At 37.7% G+C, this 26,351-nt stretch overlaps 1 protein-coding gene across 1 annotated transcript in view; it reads left to right on the forward strand.

Annotated features, from left to right (window-relative positions):
• The window catches only part of LOC150089506 (Golgi-associated plant pathogenesis-related protein 1-like), a 133,651-nt gene extending 110,984 nt beyond the window's left edge, over window positions 1–22,667 (forward strand). Inside the window, exons 3-6 of the mRNA XM_090368629.1 lie at window positions 3,097–3,246; window positions 12,615–12,744; window positions 21,411–21,494; window positions 21,929–22,667. Of these exons, the coding sequence (XP_090224755.1) occupies window positions 3,097–3,246; window positions 12,615–12,744; window positions 21,411–21,494; window positions 21,929–22,110 (546 nt within the window). The 3' untranslated portion in view covers window positions 22,111–22,667. The remainder of the gene's footprint in view (window positions 1–3,096; window positions 3,247–12,614; window positions 12,745–21,410; window positions 21,495–21,928) is intronic.
• Window positions 22,668–26,351: the final 3,684 nt, after the last annotated feature.

Below are 26,351 nucleotides of genomic sequence, written 5' to 3' on the forward strand. Positions count from 1 at the left end.
GTTATATTACATTATACATTGTTATATTTATGGCTGACATAAGTTATTCTTGTAGTTTAACCTTGATAATACGCTTTGAGTATCTGATTAAAATTCATTTTCACTATTTAACTCTCCTTTAGTTTCCTTCAATTGTAAATTTTTAAGAAGTTAGTTTTCTGTATCTTTTGTCTTATACAAACTCCTTAAAATTTATTTGGTACATATTTGCTAATTAGATTGTGTTTTCGGGACACATCCGCTCCAAACATTTTTGTTCCATTAATTTGGTTCCTAATATTTTTGTTCCTCCTCTCCTTTTCAGTATAAGAATCAGCTTATACTGAATCCAGAAAAATCAAAATATATGGTGTTTAGAACGAAAAAGAAACCACTAAATATTGATTTAGACGTAACATACAAAGAAAAACAACTTGAAAGGGTGAATGAAACCAAGTTTCTCGGAATCTGGCTAGATGATAAGCTAAGTTGGGAAAACAAATGATAACCCTACAAAAGAAAACTTCGTCACTAGCGGGAATACTCGCCAGGGCCTCTGCCTGGGTGTCTCTTTCCTTCTCAGACTAGTATTCCTTTCTTTAATTCAGCCACACCTCACCTATGGAATCATCTCATGGGGTACCACCAGCCAAGAAAACCTTGCAAGAATCAACTCCATTCTCAATCGATGCGTTCGTTCAATTTTGGGCCTTCTCTGGAACGCATCAGTTAGTTCGAGATATAAGGAAGTGAGACTCCTAAGCATCTATCAGCTATTGCAGAAAGCCGAGGCGATCCTTGTTTATAATGCTTTGAAGACACCAGACTTTCCCCCTCTCTTCAGATCCTTTTTCATAACCATAGAAGAAGAAGAAGAAATATCATACAATCTAAGAAATGAAGCCAACCTGAAGATTTCGCTTTTCAGAAAAGCCATAGGTCAGAAAAGTAAAAAATACAGAGGTGCTAAAACCTGGAACAAACTTCCTGCAAAAATCAAAAATGTCCCTTCACTAAGTCAATTCAAAAAACTACTAATTGAACACATCACCAGGGATGTCTGATTCAAATCACCTTCCACTCAACTCCTGGATTTTAAAAACACCAACATGGAAATAACGTACAAATGTTAAAGGAGGCAGTTGGCAAATAGTTTGTAAATTTGTGTGCATGTATCTCATCATTTTTCTTTTCTCTCATCATTTAATTGTAAAAATGTTCGTAATGATGTTATAAGTAGTGATGCTTTTCGAAGTTTTCTGTAAAGAAATGTACAAAAAAACTCCAATTTATTTATGTCTTTCCTGTCGAACATTACCTGTACAATTTCAGAACTGCATATTTTTCAATGGTATATTTGTATATTCATCGTTTTTTTTTTTTAGGGAAACACCCTAAAAAGCCATTGGCTTATGTGTTCTCCCTCCCTTTTTTGCTGTTATCTCCCAAAAAAGTGTAACATAAAATAGGGATAAATAAATTATTATTATTATAACTCTAGTTCTATGTTACGATATGCTTAGGATAAAAAACACGAATCCCTAGTAGGCAAGCCACACAACAACCTCCCCAGATGGACTGATTCTTCCATGGTGTGAAAAATTAGTCTAATTTTAAAAGCCTATAAAATTCTCCCTTCAGGTCAAGAAGAATTTCTCAACTTCGGCAGACTGGAATGAAATCCCAAGTTCTTTTCACAATATGTGGAAGAACAGTAACCATAGCCACTTCACTACCCACAAGGGTTATTTTTAATTGTGTTTCCTGCTGAAAATTTTATTAACTCAATCCGTAAGTTTATCCACAAAAAAGCTCCCCTCCCTCCTGGGTAGCACAGTTTATAGAATCGCCGTCATTCCTTCACACCGAGTGGAAAAGACCTGGGTTCGAGTCCTGTCGCTGACGTGAGGAATTTTTATGGGCCTTTTTGACAAAGTGGCTGAGTTAATCGGTCTCGGGCGAGGTAGTATGGGTTTTTTCCCGGAAACTCTGGTTTTCATCCAGCAAACAGAAAATCGACCACAGAAGAGCACATGCAATTTACAGACCGTATGTACGGAATAGTATGGCCTTAGTCGGTAATGCGCCTAAAACCCAACAACAACCACAAAAACTCTAGTAAAATTAAATATCTCTTGAACAAAGATGATGTTTATTGTGAAATGATCAAAACCTTGCCAAGTTTGAAGCATAATACTCAGTAAACTTCAATGTGGTAAAAACTATTACATTAGGGTCACTCGGAAAGTTATTTCATATAACCATGTGTATAATGTCTGTATACTTCGTGCGTTCTCTGGTCATATTTGCCTGTTTCGCTGACAAAAAAAACCCCAGTTTCTGACGGGAAAGCCTTGTTATCTACGCATTAGACCGACTAACTCAGCCACAGAGTGAAAAAAAGCCCATGAAATCATTCGCGTCATCGACGGGTTTCGAACCTGGGCCTTTTCCGTGACGATACCACTGTGCAACCGCGCAGCTTCAATGCAGTAGCCATCCTTAGCTGTACAAACATCCGTTAGATAATAGGTTTTCGCCTGTAAGCTACTAAAGATGTTTGGAGTTACTCTCACTTCAGCTGGGATAACTCTTTCTCTTCGATTACCAAAATTCCTCTGTGGTTATCGAAGGTACAATCAGGATTTGTGGAAGGTAAAACTATTTAATTAGTTGCCTCTTCCCATCTATCATTTCGCACACTTAAATTACTAAAGGGCAACGTGCGTTGTTATTAAAATGAGGAAAGAGGCCCATCATTATAAAAAAAAATTGAAATTAGTCTTCTTTCGAAGTCATCAATTGGTGGTAAAACAAAAATTTCTAAAGCAGATAATTTCTCTATTTCTATATTTATACTGTATTTCGATTCATGTTAATTAAAAGTCATTTTGTAATTTATCGGAAGAATTTGGTTCATTAACTAATCTGGCATTTGTATTCTTCTATCTTCTATCCTGATTTTCGTGTAATCGGTCTATTAATATTTTACTGAAGAAATAAGAGCGCAATAAAAATCAATGATATAAAACCTTATCCTAGTAAAGTATTTTTAAGCCACCCAGATTCCACCCAGATTCTATAGTCACTGTATTTTTTTTTCTTTTTTTCTCTTAGGTAATTCTGGGAAGACCTATAATGGTTAATCATCAAGATGAAGAAGGAGTAGCAGACTTCAGAGATAGCGATTTTGTAATGGAATGCCTCCAGTGGCATAATTTTTTTCGGAAGGCACACTGCGTTCCTCCTCTTAAACTTTCCTATCAAGTAAGTCTCACCAAACATGTTTCGGTCAAAATAACTTAAAGATCTACTTCATTTGCGATTATTTGTGATACACATATATGAACATGAAGTTTTCTGTAACTAATGGTTGAAGATTTTCAGAGAGCTATTAATACAGTATAATTATTACTTGACCAATATAGTTAACTTTATGTTTATTGCATCTAATCATAAAATAACTGGATGCAAGAAACAACACTGACATTATTTACGTTGACTTTCATAAATCTTTTGATGCGTTCCCCATGAAAGGCTATTGTATATACTGGAGTAAAGTGAGATTAATAACAAGATCCTTTGTTGTATCAAGGGCTGACTAGAGATAGAAAATAGTCATAAATGGGTAGATCAGGATAGATCAGTGTAGACAGTGGCGTCAGATCAGTGTTGGGTCTGTTTTTCATCTTCCTTAATGATAGTGATGAGGAACTGGAGAAGACATTGCCAAGCTGGCTGATGGTTTAAAGATAGGAAGGGTAGTTAGCGAGCATCACCAGGCCATTTTGCTCCAGAATGATTTCGATCGGTTGCACAAATGGTCTAAAAAATGGAAACTTAATAATGCTTCTAAAAGTAAGGTTTCGCACCTATGGAACAGAAATCCAGGAGTGCTTAGCCGCTATGATGGGGTGGAGTTAAAAGGGAAACGTAGCCGATAAGTCAAAAATGCCTTAGGGGTGCGTTCAGTCAGCCATGAAATTTTCCATGTAATGTAAACAGGTGTCTAGGAAGGTTGTTGTTGTTGTTGTTGTAGAGTTTTAGGAGGATCAGCAACTAAGGCCATATTGTTCCGTATATATTGCCTGTAAATTGCATGCGCTCTCAGGTCGATTTTCTGTTTGCTCGACGAAAAATCAGGGTTTCCGGGAGAAAAAAACCACTAATCTAGCCTGAGACCGAATAACTCAGCCACGTTGTGAAAAAAGGCCCATTAAAATTCCTCGTGTACGTCATCGACGGGACTCGAACCCAGATCTTTTCCATCTGGTGTGGGGAAAACGGCGATCCTACCAACTGTGCTACCTAAAAAGGTACCAGGTATCCTGTCTATGAATATAGGAGCTTCGCAAGTAGCGAACATGATAGCATTGTCCCTCTGTGTAAGAAGACCAAATTTAGAATGTAGTGTTCAGGTCTAGAGAAGGCCACACTTAAAGAAAGACATAGAACTTCTTGAAAGGGTTCAAAGAATGGCGTCCAAATTGGTGTGTGGGGGGGGACAAATCGATGTCCGCATGAAGAGCGGTTTAAAAAGTGTAGACTGAAAAACTTGGTAACTAAACATCTTAGGAGAACCTGATAGAGGTATACATGACACTGAAGGGAATCAGTAAAACGAACGAGGGAGATATTTTCATTGGCAAAAGAGAGAAGAACTAAGAGTACGCAAATGCAAAATTTTGAGAAGTAACAGAAAGTTGGATCTCATTAAGTTTATTACCGAAAAACGTGTTGTAAATCATTGCAATGATTTTTTTGGAACAATGGTCGAGGTTGATAGACTGGTAAAGTTCAAAGAAGAATTGCATAGGCACTTTTTGCACAAATAGCAGCACTTTTTGCTGCTATGGGAAAGGTATGATTGATATAACTGTTTAACATAATAATGATACTAATGCTAATTTTGTTTGAAAGAGCAACATATTATAGAACTTATGAAAATAACTTGCTATATTAATGTATAGCTACCATGACGCCTTTTCCAGGAAGTAAAACTTTGTTTATTTCCAAAATAAACTTCTTGCAAAAAGTTCTGATTGATCCAAGACAACGCAAAAAAGTTATGTTAAATCTTGCTGATTGTGTTCGAACAGCTGCAAAATGGCGAACCTTCAGTTTTCCAATAAAGAGAAACCTCTTCTGAAAAACAAAACTCGTGTAAATAGCCCAGTAACCTGAGAGATCAACGCCTACTTCAAATAGGTAATATGCTTGTTATGACAAAGCGCTACTTTTTTTGCAAATAGAAACTGAATTCGATTATTTCTTTCATTTGATAATGGTTGTTGAAAGGAGTGAAGGAGAATTGGAAAAAAAAAAAAAACAATGTTTATAAAGAGATTCTGTTAAAAGCATGTTCAAAGGTAGCTTAATTTGCAACCCAACGTGACTAGAAATGCTGAGTATGGCAGTCTTCTCTAAATAATTGAACAGTCTCGAGATTCTAAATGCGTGCAGAACGTGCTAAACTAATCTGCTTTACAAAAGACAGCTCATTGATCTGTTCCGGGAATTACTTTTGTTGACTGACAAATGGCCGGTGCACATGTAAGCATTCGCAGTCACTAATTATCTTATGCGAAGATACAAGCCTTGAAGACTGAGATCCATGATATGAAATTTAAGTGAGGCTGCTCTAGTCAATACACACCATTAAGCTCACTGGCATAATCGTATTATACCGGAAAGGGTGTTTCGCTGCAGTACAGAGAAGTCATGCAGTGAAGCTACTATACTGGTTTCAGTTAAGCGAGAAAAAAAGTCTCGTTAAGATTCGAAAGTGAAATCCATCCTTCATCAGAAAACAAAGGCGATATATTGAAGACATCGTTTTAAACTTAACTGGTCTTTTTAATGAAAGCTTTGAGAAAGCTGCTGCAACACTTATTGGAAATAAAAGATTTAAGTATAATTTATTTCTCTCGCTTAACAACTTAAAAGAGGAACACAGAATATACACAAATATACGCTCTATATGAAAGAACTCAAAAATAACGTAATGCAGAAAATAAAATACTACCCACGAGCGCTGGAATTCTACTATAAAACTTTTCCTTTACAAACTTGAGTCTTACGTAATGGAATAGCTTACTAAAGCAACTTAGTGTAATGGCAGCACTATGTTGTGAGAAACACCATGAGTGGGCATAATTATAAAGACTGTAATTTGCTCAAAATGCCAAATTATAGTAAGAGCTGGAAAATTCACCTCATTTTATTCCATCCTCTTATGATAGGGAATGCTGACAGACTAAATTTATCTTTTAATTCCTGTAATTTATACACATTTAATATCATTCCCATTCTTCGAAACCACAAAAAATGGCCTCAAATTTTATGTTATGAAAGTTATGTCTTATTTTTGTAGTTTTAGCTTTAGTAGTGTATTTATGCGTAATTCTCCACCCTATTTTATACGATATTTTGAAACTTAAGATTACATGCATAAAACTCTAGAGAAAAAGCATAAATAAATAATTTTTGCAGTCACTGAAAACAGAATATCTCACCTACTACAAAGACCATTTAATTTTTGAAAGTACTACTTATCTGTGAAAATATAGTCCATCCGGTAACATTCTTTTAGAATCTTCTAAGGAATCCGTTTGGCATGCAATCATAATTCCTTCATGTCAGTCATCAAATTCCCAGACAATATGAAATTTCGTTTTTCGATATAATAACTACATGCACTTTTAAATTAGTAAATATATTCATGATCAAATCAAAATTGGTACGATTTATTTTCTTCGATATCGATCACAGAAAGACTTTCTGATTCCAGAAGATCCTAGACCTTAGGCCTAGCACTGGACGCTTGAGCTTTCGCTTAAGTTCAACTTAAAGGTTCTGGCTAAGTTGTTAATTCATAGCATCACTAAAATAGATTAATCCACTGCATGTTTAAATATCTGAAATACCGCCAGTTCAGCTGTTTCGAAGTTGTTGGTTTCGCATCAGCTGGTGGGTGGCCTCTTCAGTAAATAGTTAAGGACTGACACCGCTCTCTCTCTCTCTGAAAAAAAATTACCTTACATTACAAATTACATTTTTGTGTACTTAAAAAATGCAATACTTGTTAATTTTACGCAATAGCCTAACCTAAAAAACCACCTTTGGTAGTTTCCTGGGTTAGAGTGCTCGCATTTAATTGTTTCATCAAAGTATAAAAGTGGAAATAAATGTATGAATTTTAATTATATTTTAACGCGAAGTTTATTAAATCAATTTTAACATAAATGCTTTTATATCCTTTATTACATACGTCAGCAGAACCGGATTGTAATGATAATATCGTAGAGTGGGAAGTCTTCTACCCCCATTCTTCAGAGTCCTATAAAACAGCATTCTCCAAATTTTCGTCTTACATCTTTCCACATCCCCATAAATTAACTGGCTAGCTTCTGTGCACTTCACTTATGTATAAATAGTTTTTTTCTAGAAGTACGAAAATAATCTCATAAATTTTAGCTGTTCTTAACGTGTTTAAATATAAAATATCTTTACGGATCAGTAGTTTTGTACCCCTAACCATAATTAAATATTGCTGATACGCGCAGGTAGTAATACACTCCCTGTCTGTGAGATGCGCGATGGCATATCTCATAGCAAACGGCAAAATGAAGATAGCAAGAAAATGTCCATTATCTATTTAACCTGCTCTTGATGTAACTTGATCTAGTATTTGAATACGGTTGAGAAGAAAGTAATTTTCTCGAAGAAATTCTAGGCGATAAGCTTCCGGTAGTTCAGAGGCATATTGCTTTATAAAAAGCTCAGATAAATCTTTCTGAAGCGCTTCAATGAGTCTATCGACTAATTATCTTGAAGTTAAAATAATTCTCGAGAAAGTGTGTTTTATTATTTTGAAACAAATTTGTTGTGAAGATTGGTTAAAAGAATTGCTGGCTCATTATCTACTATAGCGATCCAGGAAAATAAATCGTTACCTAAAGGAAATGCTTTTACAAAAAATGCAGAGGAAATAAACAAAGGCGGATGACAGAGGTAGCTGCTGATAAGCGATTTTTACCTTTACATATAAAAGTCGTCGCTGGTGTTCTGTTTAGCAAGTGCCACAGGCTGCATCCTTCTTACTATTACAAGGGCATGCTGCACAGTTAGCAACCCAGCCCTTCAGGTTCTTGCGGGCGTCCTTCCGCTTGATCTGGAGGTTATTCGAAGGGGCCTCCACTACTGTCTATCCAGGGGTATACCAGCAACTATCCTTGGACACTCCATCAATAACCTGAATGAAATCAGGCAGGAAAAGAAAAAAATTGCCATCCTACTACTTCAGACCTGGCAGGACAGATGGACTGCTACCGACAAGGGCCCAATCACCAAGAAATTTATACCTTATGTGAATGCCGTATTTCCTAAATCTCCAACTTGGTTTTCTCCTGGTCTTCATACCACCTACCTCATCACTGGACACGGATCAATAAACCATAAATTAACATCCATGGGAATCATTGACAACCCCTACTGTGCATGTGGTGAAATAGAAGACTGGAACCATCTAGTATATACCTGCCAACACTATGAGGACCTCCGCAGCATCCTGTTTACCCGTATACAAGATAACCCTCAAGGAAACGAACACTTATTCATCACAGAAGAAAACTACTACTATGAGTTTACCAAGTTTGCACAAGCCCTCTTCACAAGACGGAGCACCCTATTGCCAACACAAAATAGGAACAACCCAAACATCTGATCCTAACCTAACTGGCCAACCGATCTTAACCTGGATAGGATCAACTGACGTATGGACCATCTCATTCCTCAGTGGCAAATTGCACACGGCTCTCTTGCTGCCTTATTTATTGTCCTTCCCGGGTTCCCCTTTCAACTGATGGCGCTTATTGCTCCATTGATAACCTGGAGGATACCTTCGCCTACATCCTCCATATTTCTAGCTATACCCTCCTTTCTTGCGTACACTCTGTACTTCCCCGACTCTACCTTTTTTTTTTTTTTTTTTTTTTTTTTTGTCTCCGTCCAGGAAGCTCTGGCGACCCTGGCGGAGACAAGCCAGAGAATAATGGGCAGACTGGCTACCTCCTAGTGGTGTGTGCGGGCAACGTGGAGTCCCACTAGGGGCCCTGCGGCCAAATGCCAGGACACACAACAGAACCTAACGCAATATGTCATATACAACACACAACACTTTTCTGGCATTTACAGTAGTACTGTATTCCTTCACAGCAAACATATGGCGCAGATGTGGGAAACCACAGGTGGCGCCTGACCCTAATACTATGCACACTATGCTATATGCTGCAGCCTCGCTCAAAAAGAGAACGAATTTCTTCAGATTGTGATATCTGATATTTGAAACGAAATATTATTTACGAATACGAGTTGATCGAATGAAAACATTCATGAAATATGCTGAAGAGATGGATAATGGTTTTATATCAATTATTAAACATAAACGTTAGAAATAAACAATTAAAAAACAAAAGACCAAATATAATCAAGGAATATGAATTATGTTCTCTTATGTTCCCAATATATTCCTCCTCACTTATCTTAATGATTTTAATGCCAACTTTTTCCACTTAAGTCAAACTTTATGGTCATTTTAGAACAAAATGCCTTTCATCAAGCAATTCTGTAGCAATACTCCTTATTATAAAAATATGTCAGATAAACTTACCTGTACAACGCTGGGAAATCCTTCAGAAAAAAAACTAGTTGTAGCCCTGAGGATATAACCAAACCACGAGTTCCTTGACTGAAGATGACTGATTCCTCTAATAAAACAAAATATTTATTCTATAAACAGAATCAATTCCCTTGTTTTTAAAACAGTTCACAGTGGCTTGAAAACAAGGGAGCGGTTTTTTGTCCAACAAAACAGGAAACATTCCACAAAATACACATAATTTACAAACATTAATACCGACGATTCGTAACTTTAGCTGCCTTAACACTAATTCTAAACAGCCAGCCAACCAAGGAGGGCAGCCAATCAGTATAGTTCAGTACCCACAAAGATTTTCCTAACTTTAGTACGCCAATCATTGTAGCCCGAATAGCAAGGCTGACTAGTCAATGTTATGATACCTCTAACGGCCGAAAACACAGACTGGGTATTTTTATGAATACATGACCGAATGAAAACTTACACAATACATCACTTTAGCATAAATAGATGAAAAACTACTATTGAACATTGACAGAACCAAACTGCAATACCGCAGTTGTGTTCTGTCAAAGTCCTAATGTTTCAAATATATAAACATCAGATTGTCAGTTCACAGGGCATGAGTCCGTACATGTTTTCTGTATAGATGAAATTCGTAGATTTTTCCAGATTTACTTCCAGTGTGTTTAGGTCAACGGTATTTGTCAAGAAGAATCTTATCAAATTAAAGTTTCTGCTTAGGTTATACCGAGGTGTAAAGTCCAGATCCACGAGATTTCTGCCTGAAACCCGAGGACTTACTATCACTTCATTCAAGCTAGTGTGATCATTCCAGCGTGGATCTACATTACTATGATGGGTTGTTTTTTAACATGGTTTAGAATGGTGAAGTGCGGGCAATAAGTTGTTCAACTTTAAATTTTTTAATGTTTAATCTAAATGAGGTTGTTTTATGTTGGAGGTGCGGCACACAAAAATGCAAAACATTCTGTTATTAATATGTTATTAATGAGCCTAGAATACATTTTCTGTTTATACTCAGGGACGACCAAACGGTCAGAGGAATTCACAAGATAGATAGAATACAAGAAACAACACCGTATTTAGCAGTCACGGGCTTGACCTCCGGTCACTCAAGGCAGGTGTACTTATGCACCCGCTCGCCTGACCACTCGGCTACGGCGGCTGAATGATTAATTGAATGATTGACTTAATAGAATGATTAGTTGAACTTGCTATAAGCCATATAATTGTTTTCTTTCAGATAAATTTAGAAAGTGGAGTACCAGTTCACAAGACCAGAGAGTCTTCATTATCGAGATATTTATACAAATGAAGTCAACAAAACAATACCAACAACAAAACACAGCTTCAAATCCAATAATTATGATCGTTAGAAAATGTCAAGAAATGCAAAAAGTGAAAAGAAGTGCGAGGAAGCCAATTAGCGGAAAAACATATGCCACAGAGAGTCGGCAATGCCTCACAAGTAGTCCCTCACAATTAACCAAGAAGTTATCAGCCATATACTCATAAACGGAAGAACAATTCAAAGAATATTAGACGTAGGTCGTAAACTTCAAGTTTTTATGGTTTTTATATCAAAGCAGCTAAAGCACTAAGGTGTCAGTACTTTGTGTTGTCCGACCATAGAATTAAGTATATTCTATGGTCAGTTTGTCTATTCTTCCAGATGAAAGTGGCAGGGGTTCTGCACAACCCTCGTCCGTGACCGACAAACTTGGCCATGAAAGAACCCCATAAAAATTCCTCCCCTCTTGACGAGATTTGAACTCAGGCCTTTTCAACAAGTTAAAGAAAAGTAGCAATTGTACCCGCTGCTCTATCGAAGACAATAGACCTTAAACGTTCTCTATAGAAAATTCAGACCTTCCGTGTCATATATTTGAACAGAAAAGAAGGCGAATGTAGTTGGCCAAAATATATCTGAAATGTGTGACAATAAACACATTTATTTGCATTCATTGATGGTATCACATCTCACATTTACTTAAATGGTTTCCTCAGCACCTCACACCACAATTACAGGTAATAGAACGAAGAGAGAGAAAGAGAGAGCTTGTAAAAACGCATAAGACGTTCTTTTATTTTTCCAAAGTCACAGTGCGGCATAATTATGATCACTAAATACTGCGACTTTCCAAGAAAACCTAAAAATGTGAAAACGTAAAAAGATTTATAAGGTTACAATTAGCAACAATGACCTACAACAGATAGCATGATTCCAACAGGAAGGGACAAGAACTGTCAACTGATGGTACTGCCAACATTTGCGTTATCAATTTATCTCCACCGCCATCAAGGTCCCCTGATTCAATCTTAATTGACTGTTTTTCCTCTTTTGTACTCTTTCAGGAGAAACTCTTTCAAGTACGCGTTCAATTAACTTCTTATTGTAATGGAAGAAACTAAAAGACCACTTTAGAATTTATACTGATTTAAATTAGAATTGTGTGTGTGTGTGAACGCCAAAGCAACACAACCACGGCTATGAGGCGTTAGTAACTGAGTCTATAATTTCGTGAATTGAATTTTTCGGTCGGTTTGTTATTTGCTGAGTGCAAAACCAGATTTTTCGGGAGAGAAAAGAAACATACGCTCCTCTCCTGAGACCGACTAACTCATCTACCAACATACGTACCAACTGAAAATTCCCACATTATTGACGGGATTCGAACTCGGGCCTTTTCCACTCGCACGTAGTGGAGGAGAGTGATTATAACCACTGCGCTATCAACGTACATTGAAAAAGGTTAGTGAAACGCTTCTTTGCATTTCACGAAACTTGTAGACAGAAAAGGTAATCGTTTTTACTCTAAATAAATGAAAAGTTCATAATACCAGTATTAATATTCATCTTTATAAATAACATGCAAAGTTTAAAACAAATAAAACATCTTTGTGCTACGATGCACATATGGTTCCTTAAAGAAACTTCAAATTGTTCTTCCAGCTATGCAATATGGCTCAGTTCTGGGCTAATCACCTTGCTCACACCAATACCTTTTGCCACCGAAATTTCAAGGACACGGGAGAAAATTTGTTCTGCAAGTGGTCGAATCTTCACGACTTCGATATAACGGGTGAGTATACGTGAAATGTTCTCAGCTACAATTAAACTCAGCTTAATTTGCACCTCAGTAATGTTTTCAGTGTTTGTTTTTATCAATATAAATATAGCGAGTGCCACTTATCGTGATCAGTTCGGGATGCCTCAGAAAACCGATGGAACAAGGATGCAGCTAAGCAGAAATGGGTACATAAAAGGGTATAATTGGACAGAAATAAAACATGAAAATCAAGAAATATAAAATACTTTAATTTCACTGTCCACTATTTCCTTGAAATAGTCTTCAATAAAATGAAACTGTCATAATGTTTATAGAAATCCATATAAACCGTTAAAAACAAAGAAAATATTAAAATAAAGAATTAGAAAAGGATAACTTTAAAACAGCAAGATTGGTACGAGTCTCCCAATATGAATTAAAGTAACAGAAATTGGTAAAGAATAAATTCCTGTTAATAAATACAAATACTCAAGATAGTACGATAAAGTCCGTTCAGATTTATTAATACGACTATGCTTTTTGATGCAGAAATACGCATACATTACCACAATACAGAACACTATGCAGTGTATCGCAGATCAAGAATTTTGATCCCAATTAATACAAAAACATCACTATATGTTGTTTGTCTCTGAGGACAATTAAAGTTTCTTTCAACCAATGAAACTGAACGCCTCGGTTAAAAATCTCAGGAAGTTAATAAACTGGAAGAACACTGATGAAAAATAATCGATGACAATCCTCATAGAGTCCATTAAAGAGGTGAATAGAATTTCGAAAATATAAGTAAAAATTGAACTAGTCTATTATCAGAGAAAAGCCTGATCATAGACTTAGTTAAGAAATGGATGCTTTAAAAAAGGAAAATAAAATATCATTCCCACCTATAATTACAAAATATAAGTCGTAAAAGAAATAAAGAATAAGCAATTTAAATGCAGTACGTAGACCGAATATTTTGATTTAATATAGAACAATTTTTTAACAAATATTACTGCGTCAATATTTCATCTGCATTGTAATGGTTTCAAAAAATAAATAAAAACAGCAATTTACTGAAATGTCCCACTTATTTCAGCCATCATTAGAGGGTTAGATCTCGCCGAACAAAATACTGTAATTTGAAAAATATCTCAATGCTCCGGTCTTTCGAAACGCATTGCTTTTATACTTAAATGAAGCATAAAATGTATCTGAAGATTGGCCCTCAGTTCTTCATGCTCGCTACTGAAGACGATACTTTTATTACACGCTGAGCTTTACGTCGCCGTAAAGTGGGAGTTGTAATGGGAGTGTTTATAAGAGGGGTTATATTCCAAGATCGTTTCGTGAAATCGTAACGTTCACGTGAGTTCATGTGGAAGGATTTTTTTAGCCATTTTATCCATTTCATTAGGCAGTTAAACTTTATGGTACTTGTAGAGTTCGAAAATACAATTTGACGTCTATATTTTTAAAAAATTATGATTTGGTTCGCTGCAATGTAGCAAGTAGCTGTGAGGGAATTTTGCAACTGAATCACCTCCTAACTGCAACGAGCCACATCAGTTTTCATAAGAAGAGAAGGGACTAAACAAAAATTTCCCAGTCCTAGAAGAGTTGTTTAGTCCGAGAAGTAGAAATATACCGTTTACGCCAACAGCGCAAGTTCATAAACTTGAGCATAGAAACTAACTCCTTAAAGACGAACACTCGTTCAGACGACACGACTTCTTTCGTCTTGAATCTAAGTAACAAACAACTGTCCAACGAGCAGCTGAGTGTTTTATCAAACGGTATGAAATTCGCCGTTATACCATCGAAACCTCCCATCACACAGCTCGCTATGGGTATAGAAGCCAGTATCACCAACCTTCCCGAAGAAACTGCCAACGAGATCCGATTCAAGACTGCCGCAGTCCTCCGCAACACTCGAAAAACGTGCTCAAACCTCAACCACCGCCAACGTGCCGCCCTGTCATCTATAAGAAAAGACAACTCCATCGTTGTACTTCCTGCGGATAAAGGGCGCCGGACTGTTGTGCTGGACCGATCAGCCTACCGAGAGAAAGCCTTGGCCCTATTACTCGATCCTAACGTATATGAACCTCTACCTGATCCTCCCGTTAAAGTCTTGAAACGTCTGGAAGCAAATGTTAATAAACTTGTCCACGCATGGCTTAATGATAAGAAGATCCCGACCGCGACTCACCATCTTCTGCGTGCTACTGGCTGCCAACTACCGCAATTCTACGGATTACCAAAGATCCATAAACCGGGTATTCCTCTCAGACCTATAATGTCTTGCTGCAGTGCCCCAACGTATGAACTGTCCAAACACATCGCGAGCCTCCTCTCGCCTCTTATAGGTAATACATCTCACACCGTTAAAAACAGCAGTGAATTCATTAACACCATTAAGGACATTTCAATCCCTGATAACTCTGTCATGGCATCATTTGACGTGGTTTCTTTATTCACCTCGATTCCCGTCCAACAGGCCGTGCACTGCGCCAGAAGGCTCCTTGAGAGCGACTTAAGCCTCCAATCCAGGACGTCACTATCCACTGATGACATCTGTACCGCCCTCAACCTATGCCTCTCTAGCAGCATCTTCACCTTTGAAGACTTACTCTACAAACAAGTACATGGCACTGCTATGGGTGCCCCTGTCAGTTCCGTAGTAGCTAACATCGCCATGGAAGATCTGGAGAAGCAGATACACCAGAACCCACCTACACCTATTACAACGTGGTGTAGATACGTCGACGATATTTTTACCATAATACCACGTGGTTCTGAAACGGTACTACTAGAATACCTCAACTCTCTATCCAATTTCATCAAGTTTACCGTAGAATCAGAGGTGGACGGTTCGCTCCCGTTTCTGGACGTGCTAGTGCATCGCGTAGGCCCACATCTAGAGACCTCAGTATACCGCAAACCCATGTGGTGCGGTCAATTCACTAACTACGGGTCCGGCCACGCTCCAAGCCATCTCAATAGCACTGCCCGCACCCTGTTCTCCAGGGCCTGGAGCCATTCCAGCACCGACACAATTAGACGTAACGAGATCTCCCGTGTGAAGGCGGACCTAACCAGATGCGGTTATCCATCCCATGTACTAAACAGATGCTTGTTACAGGCACAAGAACTTACTTCCAACCCAAGACCTCCGAAGCAAGTCGACATATCATCCGCCTACATTCGTACTATCCAGGAGTGTCAGGACGTATCTCGAAGATCCTGAGAAGTTACAACATCAAATGTGTGCAATTACCAGGTAGGAACCTACGTTCACTTGTCTCCAGTGTGAAGACCCCTGTCACGCCTGTCTTACGCAGCAATGTAGTGTACCGTATCACCTGTAGGGCCTGTAACAGTTGCTACGTAGGTGAGACATCGAGACGTCTCCAGGATCGCCTCACGGAACACGACAGAGCAATCCGGCTTGCCGAAACTGACCAGTCCGCGCTTGCAGAACACTTTTGGGCTACCAACCACGATCTTGACCCCAAACGCGACTTTGAGATAGTGGACCACGCGCGACACTTTCGCCACCGCCTATGGCTAGAGTCACTAAACATAATAAACAACCCTAAGGCATTAAATCGCCAGAAAGGCATGCGTATACATCCAATCCTGGAGACAACCGTTTTATTGATGGATGATCACTGGCGCAAGGCAGCACACGTCCGTGCTACAACAATGACGAATGAGTAACGTGCCACACTTTGCTTGTAATGTATTCAAAAATTTTGTCAGTTGAGAAAGGGACACGAGTTCCGAAAGCTACTGAAATTGTACTTATATTTCATTTTATACTGGGTATACAATAAATATCTATTTGTCAGAAATATACCGTTACAACAAGATTCTTGGTGTTCTGATTCTTATTTAAAATCTTCTGTAGACAAAGATTTCAAAGATTTTTGTAATATTATAGCATCACTACCTCCTTTATTAGCAGAACAAACTGTGGTCTATAAAGGCTATTTTCCTTTAAGCGCCTTAATGTAAAGAAAAGAATTGGGGAAAGAATCAGTTAGTACAAAAATAGCAATCTGAAGAATTCATAACGGAAAAATAAATTATAGATAGATTTTTATATATAAACTGAATACCTGTGAAGGACACGCCAGTCGTATGGCAATCCAAGTAATTTGCGAATAAAAAGTTAACCAGTACTTAACTAAAACATCCAACAACAAACGAAGAAAGGAGAGGAGGGGAGGGGGAGTAATCGAGATAAAGGATGCTGCAGAAGGAATGCGCTCCTAAAATAATTTAGAAACAATGCCAATTAATAAAAATACCAAATAATATAAATTAACAAAAATAGCAATTTTTGCACTTAGGTGCGCATTCTTTCTGCAACGTCCTTTATCTCGATTTTACCCTCCCCTTGCTTCTTTTGTTACTGTAGTTAGGTCCTGGTTTACTTTTTATTCGCCACTTACTTGGCTTGCCATATCCTTCATTGGTATGCAAATTATGTGTCCGCAACTCGTGATACATAATGATTTGCAGCCACCGATGTTTGCTATACTCATTTCATTTTATTCTGTTTTTTCTTCATGGTGTCGATATATATATATATATATCGACACCATGAAGGTTACAAATTCCAATATTTAGGCACCTGATATTTTCATATGGGTCATTTCACAGTGAAAATTTCTGCGTTCTGTCTCAGTTTATGGAAGTTTTCCGATCTTAATGTCTGCCTTTGACCTCCACTGTACATTACATTTGTGATTACGCTTTTGTTACGAATCCTACCTGATTCGCTGATATTCTCCGGTAAGCTTCTGAAACCATCTTTCATGCATGTTCATCACCAAGCCTAACTTTCTTACTGTTTTGGGTCTACGATGAGCATGATCTCTAGACAAATGTACTAAACTATTCCCCCGTTTCTTCTCACAAATCAAATCTCAAGTTTGTTTCCCACCGCCAACTTGCCAGTCTTAATTATCTCTGAAGTACTCAGCTCCACCTGTTTCCTCTGATTGTTAAAGTGTAGCAATTGTGGCACAAGTTTCTTCTTAAAAATAATTTGTGCATATTTTCATGGAATTCAATATAAAATCTTTATTGAAAAGCAGTAACATCCTTCACGGCCACTGGCCAGCAGCTTTACATAAAAAAAGAGAAGAGAAAATTCTAGCAATAGGGCTGGCACCTAAATCTCCAGCCTCTAAACTCCTGGTTTAAGTTTATCAATCTCTTGAAATAAAATAAATTATAAATTATACAAATAAGTTATTAAAAAATAACAGTAGGAAAACGAAATATTTTCAAATGAACGTACAATTATCATCACATGGTGATGCAAATCCTCAGCTCTACAATAGTTACATGCTTGCAATGACTTTGTGTTCTATATTTCTTATCATAGATAAATCGATGGAGATGTGCCTCCAGGTTCAACGCTTACCGAGTCTCGTCAGCTATTCCTAACTGCTACTGATTAATTTCCTGACTATTTGGTTAGATAAATCTTTGTTATTTCTAAGTAACAGAAAAAATAACTGTGGCTTCGAGCCTTCATGAAACCCTCTATTGGGCTTTATTTTTCAGTTTTGGTTTGTTTTGGATTATCTTCATTGCAATGACACTCTTGATTGTTACTTAAGCCGTCAATTATCTATAATTGACGAGTTTTTTAAATGTATAATATTTCTTTTGAAATCACATTAATATATTAGTCTTCTTATCTTTGTTGAGTATTTTTAGCTGAGTTTTCCATCCTTCTAAGCCCCTCTTCCATTGAGGTGCAAATATTCTTTAATGCATACTGTAAAATTTATGTAGCTTGCATTTTTCAAAGCCAAAATGCGTCCTGATGTCAGTGCTGAACTCTCCGGTGATCCGGAGTAGCTGTTGGCTTTAATTATCGGTTTCCACACAGCGTTTGATGTCATCCAAGTACATCAGGCGAAAGAGGGTGTACTGGTTCTCTCTCTCTACTTTAAGGGTATATCCGTACTTGCTGTCGTTGAGCATGGTAGACAGTGGGTTGCTTCTAGGAAGTGTGTCAGTGTCGGATTAACTTTGTATATCTTCAGTGTCTCTATCAGCCAACTATATGGAATGGAGTCGAAGGCCTTGCGGCAGCTGATGTAGCACGTGTACAATTTGCGGTGTTTCTTGTAGGATTTCTCCATAATTTTCACAACGGTCAATTTCTCCTTGCATCCTTTGCTCATCTGCTTACATCCCTTCTGCTGCTCGGCCATGATGTTTTGGCTCTCTAAATGTTATGATATCTTCTTAGTTATGCAGCCGATCAGGGTCTTATACATTGTTGGGAGACAGGACTGCACTTCACAGGTTTGTGATGCCCTTTGTCCTTAGTCTTCATATAGGTGATTCCTTGATCAGAGAATCTGGGATTGTGTCAGGGTACTTATCATCTGGGTGAACTGCTCCGCTATGTGCCTGCGTGTGCAGCTGAATTTCTTGTGCAAGTAGTTGTGGATATTATCTATTCCTAGGGTTCGTCAGTTGTGAGACTTCCCGATGGACTGTTGTACTTCCTCCTACTGAATCTCCCATTCTGTCATCTCTGGTTTGTCCTTGGTTTTCTTCCGTTCTAGTTCTATTCAGAGGGTATAATGTTATGGCTAATTAGCTGCTCCACAGGTTTCCCCATAACTCTTTGATCACTTTCAGTTCGGAGGGGGTCCGTTGCCTTCCTTCTCCTCTTGTGCGATGTTCTTGTAGAAAGCTGTCTAATCTTCATCAAATATTCGGTTGTCTGTTTTCCTCTGGACACTCTCCCTGTATGGGCGGTCTCTTGCTGAGTGCAAGGAAGTTCTGCTTGAAAGTGTCTATGTTTGCTGTGTTTGTTGTCTCTCTTGAGGACAATATTCACTTTACTGATCAGCTTCTTCTTACTTCTGTTACCCCGTTGGTACTGGATCAGTTGGCCTATCTTCACTCTTAGCTCTTTTATCTTCAACTGTAACCTTCTTTCCCAGGCTGGTAGTTCCTTGTCATTGCGTTTTTTTTTCTGTTGGTCTCTCTACCATTCATCCTGTTGGCTGCTACATGATGAATGGTAGAGAAACCAGATGAATGGTAGAGAAACCGAATAATACCGGATTATTCGGTTTCCGGTATTATTCGGCGATAAGGTAATCTGGTATTATTCGCCGAATGAGATAGTCTGTGACTTGCCACAGGATTCTGCTAGATCCCTGCTTCGGTATGGTGTGGATTTTTGTAGGATCCATTCCTTCGAATTCCACTACATCTTCTTCCACTCTTCTTCTATTCCGGAGATATCGCGACCTCAGTTTTTCACATCAGCTACTCCGGTTTGTATTTCTTTTACTTGCTGATCCTCCTCCCCCTCTAGTTTTGGTTCGGTTGTGTCCTGTCCGGTGTTACTGTTGCGCGGTAGCACAGTGGTATCGTCACCGTCCTCCCCACCGGATGGAAAAGGTCCAGTCGAATCCCGAATCCCGTCGATGACGCGAGGAACTTTAATGGGCCTTTTTCACACTAGGGGCTGAGTTAGTCGGTCTCAGGCGTAGATAGCAAGGTTCCCCCCCCAGAACTGGGGTTTTTCGTCAAGAAAAACAGGCAAATCGACCAGAGAACACGCAGTTTACAGACACAACTACGTGTTTATGTAATGAATTACGGGTGACACTATTATATATATTTTTTTTTGTGTGTGTCTGTTTTCTTTGTTCAATAGCTCACATCCTGCTTGATTATTTCCAAGCTTGCAGGAGCTATCAAGTTCTTCATGACGAATAGCAAACCAGAGACGGACCGTCTCTGGTCTGCTGTTCGCTGATCTGAACAGTCGGGAACCGTTCCAACCTCTTAGCGTGAAGTTTCATCCTGTACATTATGATACTGGTCTCTAGCTTAGTTACTTCGTAATATGCTCGCATGATGAACGTATTCATTTCGATACTACCCTTTATATGTTGTATCTTCCTTCCTTCGTGGATGGTCACTAGCACACTAATGGTCACTTATTAATATTACTATTATACTTGTGTTATTATTTCTCCCTGATGAGGGTTCCACCCAGTAACGGGTACTAGAACCAAGTGCATAGGGTGGTTGTCATGTCCGGTGTTATTGTTGGGCGAGGAACCCTCTGATTATCCTACAGGTGTTCAGGATTGCGACCTTCTGGAGTCCCTTGTAGGTGTTCTCTAGGAGACCTATTGCTAGTAGGCTCTTGTTTAGGGTCTTTGGCAGGTACGCCTTTCAAAGCGCCTAGTTGTGCAATAAAGACCGTATATTGCATATACGGTCTTTATTACTGACAGGCTCGCTTGATTGCAGGATGAAAAATCCAAATTTCTGGAAAAAAAAACACAAAATTCACGGGAAGTCAATCCCATAAAACTCTTCGTGTCTCAACGGGGAAATTAATTTAAGCCTTTTTACACGGTATGAAAGAACAGCAGTTGCAACCACTTCGCTAGTAGAGATCTGTATGACGAAGGACACTAGGCAATAGTTTCCAGTAAGTATACTGGAAAACTATTATTCATTTTGGTTAGTGTGCCGAAAGCTAAAAGAATTTCAGCTACAACACTTAAAATATGAAATTTCTGCATAAAGTTTTCAACCCGAAACATCTCTATAATTAAAAATAAAAATTGAAAATTATAACGCCCATATAGCTGCGTTTTATTTTAACATTTTTGTTATTTTTTATATAGGAGAGATGGTCACTAAGTATTGGTACAATGAAATCAAAACGTACAACTTCTACCAAGACCCGTCCCTGCTTCATGTTAACGCTGGTAAGAAGCACTTCATTCAATTTCATTCAATATTTCACAGCTATTGTAAGTTTTCTCATTTAGATCAATGTAATATCTCAAATAGTGATAAATATAAAATTTTTCATCATTTACGATAATATTTGAGTTCAAAATAGTTTTAAAATAAAACTTATAACTAAAAAGATAATTCACGAGTATTACTTGCATGGAAAAATTATCTTTCTTAGACTGACAGACAGCCTTATCAGATGTTAAAATACAGTACAGAAAGGCTTCTATCAATTATTAACCATAATAAAATACTAAAATTTTAATTCCTTTTTATTATAGCACTTAGTTTTCTTTTTTCCAGCGATTGAAAAGCTTGGGCAATCGCATCTTTTTTTAGGAGCACAGCAATCTTCGAAAAATTTCCTCTGGAAATTTAACTTTTTCTTTCCTTTTCTGCACAGGTCAGTTTACTCAGATGGTGTGGAGAAGCAGCACAGAATTTGGTATCGGTAAAGCACGTTCCCGAGGGGGGAAAATAGTCGTTGTGGCCAACTATAAACCAGCAGGCAACGTCATTGGAGAGTTCCGGGATAACGTCTTTCCACCCGTCGACGACTTGAAAAGCATCGCCGAAAAAGGATGAAGCTCCACTAAATTTTCAGCATCATCAACTCTTGTCCTTCGATTTCCCAGATTGCCTTTGTTATAATGCGTTATGAGTGCAATAAATTTCACACTCCACAGATTATATCTGGTGGTTAGCGAGGAATGATAAATCCTGCTGTATTTCCGTTCAGACTTGCGAAGACTCAGCTCGCTCGTAGGACAGTTGTTTGCTTCTGAAATATGAGCTGTAAGATTTATGGTGTTTTGTAACTTCGTCCTGGAACAAAATGTTGTCCGTCTGCTGTCCTTCGAAAAGTCAAGGATTTTTTTTTATTTAATTTCTTAAGATTTTTTTTTCTGTTTTTGGTTTAATAGTAGTTAGAATGTTAGGGGTTTGTTCATACAGAACAATGTTTTGACAGAGTAGGTGAAAAAGTTTTCGGATCATGCCACACAGAGCAGTACAGAATAACAATTCCAGTAATATTTTATTTAACTATCCGTTCATTTTTGATATCATACTATTTTAATGGGATACCGCTTTTTGTAAATAATCCCGGGATCATCCCTAATTTAACCAATTTAATTTTATTATATGGGAGTTAGTGAAAATACAAATGTTATCATCAAAGGTTCAAAAACAAATAGTTTAAACAGATATAAATAAGAAGTTAGGGGAAAATGAGCTATTATTTTTATTTTCTATTAAAACTTCTCGAAAGATAAGACTATCTTCGTGTTATTTTATCTGGAAAGCGTGGATATAACATTCCTACCACGTTTCGGCTGTGTAGTTTCTCTCAAGTCATATTACTAAGAGTATTACAGAAACTTGAGTAGAATTTAAAATTAAAAGTAAAAATTATAACAATAAAATAATGTAATATTAAATTTTTAAGCTTTCTTAAACTCCACAGCTTTCTTTCACTCTCAGTGACCTCTTTCCTACGTTTTCTTTTATTTAAAGTATCCTGTTTATCTCACATTTCTCTTAACTTGGCAATTCTTTCTCCAACTTGCTTTCAAAATCTTCATGTGCCAACTTTTATATTCTAGAGGTAATCTAAAACATAAAAATGACTTCAGTGCAATGGCTCTTTTAAACTAAATGCCTATCTTTGGATATGAAAGGAGCAGGCCTAAAAAATGAAATTTTTCACTTAACGTTTCTAATAATATTTTCATTAACATGATTTTTATATATTGCGTCTTTCTTATTATATATTTGTCTGTAGCAAAAAAAATCCTCTGGCATAATAAAGAATGAAATCGAAATATTAGTAACGTCTGTATCCCTATTGTGGATATATGGATAGTTTAGCTCTTAGAGAAGACAGATTAGTAGAGGAATTTCATATAAATGACTGTATAATTTTTAATATATCCATTTTAGTAACGACTTTGGATACCGCGAAAGAAACACGACAGCGTTGATATCAGGAAATTTAAAACAATTGGCCCTATACTTTTAAGAGTATATTTAAGTATGGTTGGTACTTGGAGTATATATCCAACTACAGAAAGGAAGAAAAAAAGTTTGATCCAATTGTCAAAAGATAAATCCTATGGTCCTATGGATCTCTCCATGTCGTCCTCTGAATCCCTCCCTTCTATTCTGGTACAACGAAAGCTGGAAACCAAAAACAGGGTTGTTTTTTTTTTTTTTATTCTAATCTGCACTCTACGAACACTAAAGAAGAGAGGGAATCCATTGCAAAATTGGTTCAAAACCTTTTTTTTTTTCTTTTTGCTGTACCCAAAGTATGAAATAAACTGCTGTTAAAAAATAAATTAAACTATTCATTTATTGAATCTAGCACCAAACTTTCTTAAACTCAATTCAAGGTTGATTATTTTTAATTGCATTGCTAAATACGCAGCCTTTTCGTTAATAAATTATATCAAATTCCTTGATGTGGGGAGTGGCCTTATGCGCCTGTATAGCCAGTTTAGATAATAGGCCTAGATATACAGGGTAATTCACGAAGATATGTACAACTTCAATGGCTTGTATATGAGCCAGTTGTGAGTTAAAAAGTTCATATAAACATGGGTCCGATTCCGAACGATTACAGAGGTTGTAGTTGTTTAAATCTTAGAAAAAAAAAACAAATTACTTATGGGCGATATGAAATAAAAATTACAACAATAGACACATAAACATAACTGATGAAGTGCTGATGTACTTATATTTTTATTTAGAAAAGTTCTAGTCTGTGATTACAGATACGTAGGCTCGTATGGTTTGAGTAGATTCTCAAAAACCACCTTCAGCTTCGATGCATTCCGCCGCTCGTGTGTGAATCGCGAGCTCTGCTAGCCTAAGCTCGTCATGGTTGTCTTTTATGAGGGACTCGGCAATCGGTGTGCGATCAAGAAATGCATCCCGTGTTTGCACTTTTGTGTGGTGTGCAAGATCTCTGATCCACCCCCACAGAAAAAATGTAAAGGATTTAAGTCCAATGACTTAGGTGGCCAATTATGGGGAACACTGCAACAAATCTATCGCCCAGGGAACAAGTCATTGAGGTCAGTATGAGGAGTTCCATAGCGTTGGAAGTATATTCAACGTCGTGTAGCCCAAGGTACATCTTCTAAAATTCGCGGCAATTCGTTTGGCAGAAATTGTAGATAGAACTGTCCAGTAAGATGGCCCTCAGAAATAAATGGACCGATCAACTGATCACAAAGGATTCCACACCATACATTAACCCTGAATCGGTATTGAAAATTACTCACCACAGTAGCATGGGAATTCATTTTTGATCAAACATGGGAATTGCGTATATTGTTGACACCGTCTCGGGTGAGCTGAATAGAATATGAACTGAATAATTGCAGTTGCCTATTGTCATTCAGCCACTTTCAAAATTCCAGCCGTCGGGCAGGATCCTCATGTTCTAGGTGTTAAACACGTTGCAAGTGGTATGGATACATACCATCTTTATGCAATGTTCTTCATATTCTTTGGGAAACGCCTGACGCATGAATATCCTTTGCGTACTAGCACGAGGACTACGCTGTACCGCTTCAACGATGTTCTCTCGCTCAGCCGCATCTTGTCGAACTGCACACTAATATGGGATGTGAACAGTAGCGTAGGTACCCTTTTTCGGACCCGGAGGCAAAGAACATGTTCGGGCCCCCTACTTAATTAATGAAAATTGCAAAAAGAGGAGACAGCCAAAGGCGCTCGGTCCCTAAAGGGCCCGGAGGCAATTGCCTTGCCTGCCTACATGGTAGCTACGCCACTGGATGTGAACGCTGGGAAGTGAGCCTGTATCTGGTGGAAAACTCGGCTAATAATTTTCAGTCTTAGTATTAACAGCATTTCCATTGCAAAGTCTATAAGCATACACCACATCGGCATATTCAAGATCTGTAAATGTAAAAGTTATTCTGAAAGTAACAAGGGAACACAAAGGAATGACTTCTGCATACTACACCTATTTCGACAAGATACGTTCGATCATGGGCACACGAGTTACGAGCACGATTCGCAGTGGTGCTTGAGTTGCTGAAAATCTTCGAATTAATAACTTCATAATTATTCAGAATCGGACCCATGTTTGTACGAACTTTTTTACTCAAAATCACCTCAGAAATCAGCTCCGGAAGTTAAGCGATATCATCGTGAATTATCCTGTATATCTTTTGTATAGATAACGATGAAATGTTTCACTTCAAATGTATGAAATATTAATTTTTATATTTAACTATTCTTTAATTGTAGGATCAGATTATGTCCTATGCGACAAGTGTAACTCAGAATTACCATTCACCATTAGGATTTGAAATACCAGGATCGTTATTGTTATCTGATATATTTTTTGAATAAAATTCAAAAAAATTAAATTAAATTAATATTCTACATTACATTTAATAATTTTCAAGTCCGGCCATGTTATTTTAATGTAAATTTTTATTCATCTAATATTATAAAAAAGGCAGCAGTAGAAGATAAAGCAGTAAGCTGACCTTCCGATAAAGGTCAAAACTGAAAGTAAATATAATTTTCATGTGGAAATTTAACATACCAAAAAAGGAAAAATTGCTATGAGTAATTTTCCTCAAATAAGAATGAGGTACCAGTGACCTTCCCTACTCTTCTAGGTTCTGTAGATCATGTAGATTTTAAAAGAGAATCGGAAAGGTATTGCCAGTAGAACCGGCGCTTAGCGGCAACCCTCCTGAATGACTTTCCAGGCAAGGAGTGTGCTTAAGTGGTGTTGTTGCCGAGAGGGGAATCTAAATGAAGCCCAACATGTCGGTGCGCCG

The sequence above is a fragment of the Mastigoproctus giganteus genome, chromosome 2 (genome assembly GCF_048544385.1).
Source record: "Mastigoproctus giganteus isolate SK-2022 chromosome 2, ASM4854438v1, whole genome shotgun sequence".
Classification (NCBI taxonomy): Eukaryota; Metazoa; Arthropoda; class Arachnida; order Uropygi; family Thelyphonidae; genus Mastigoproctus; species Mastigoproctus giganteus.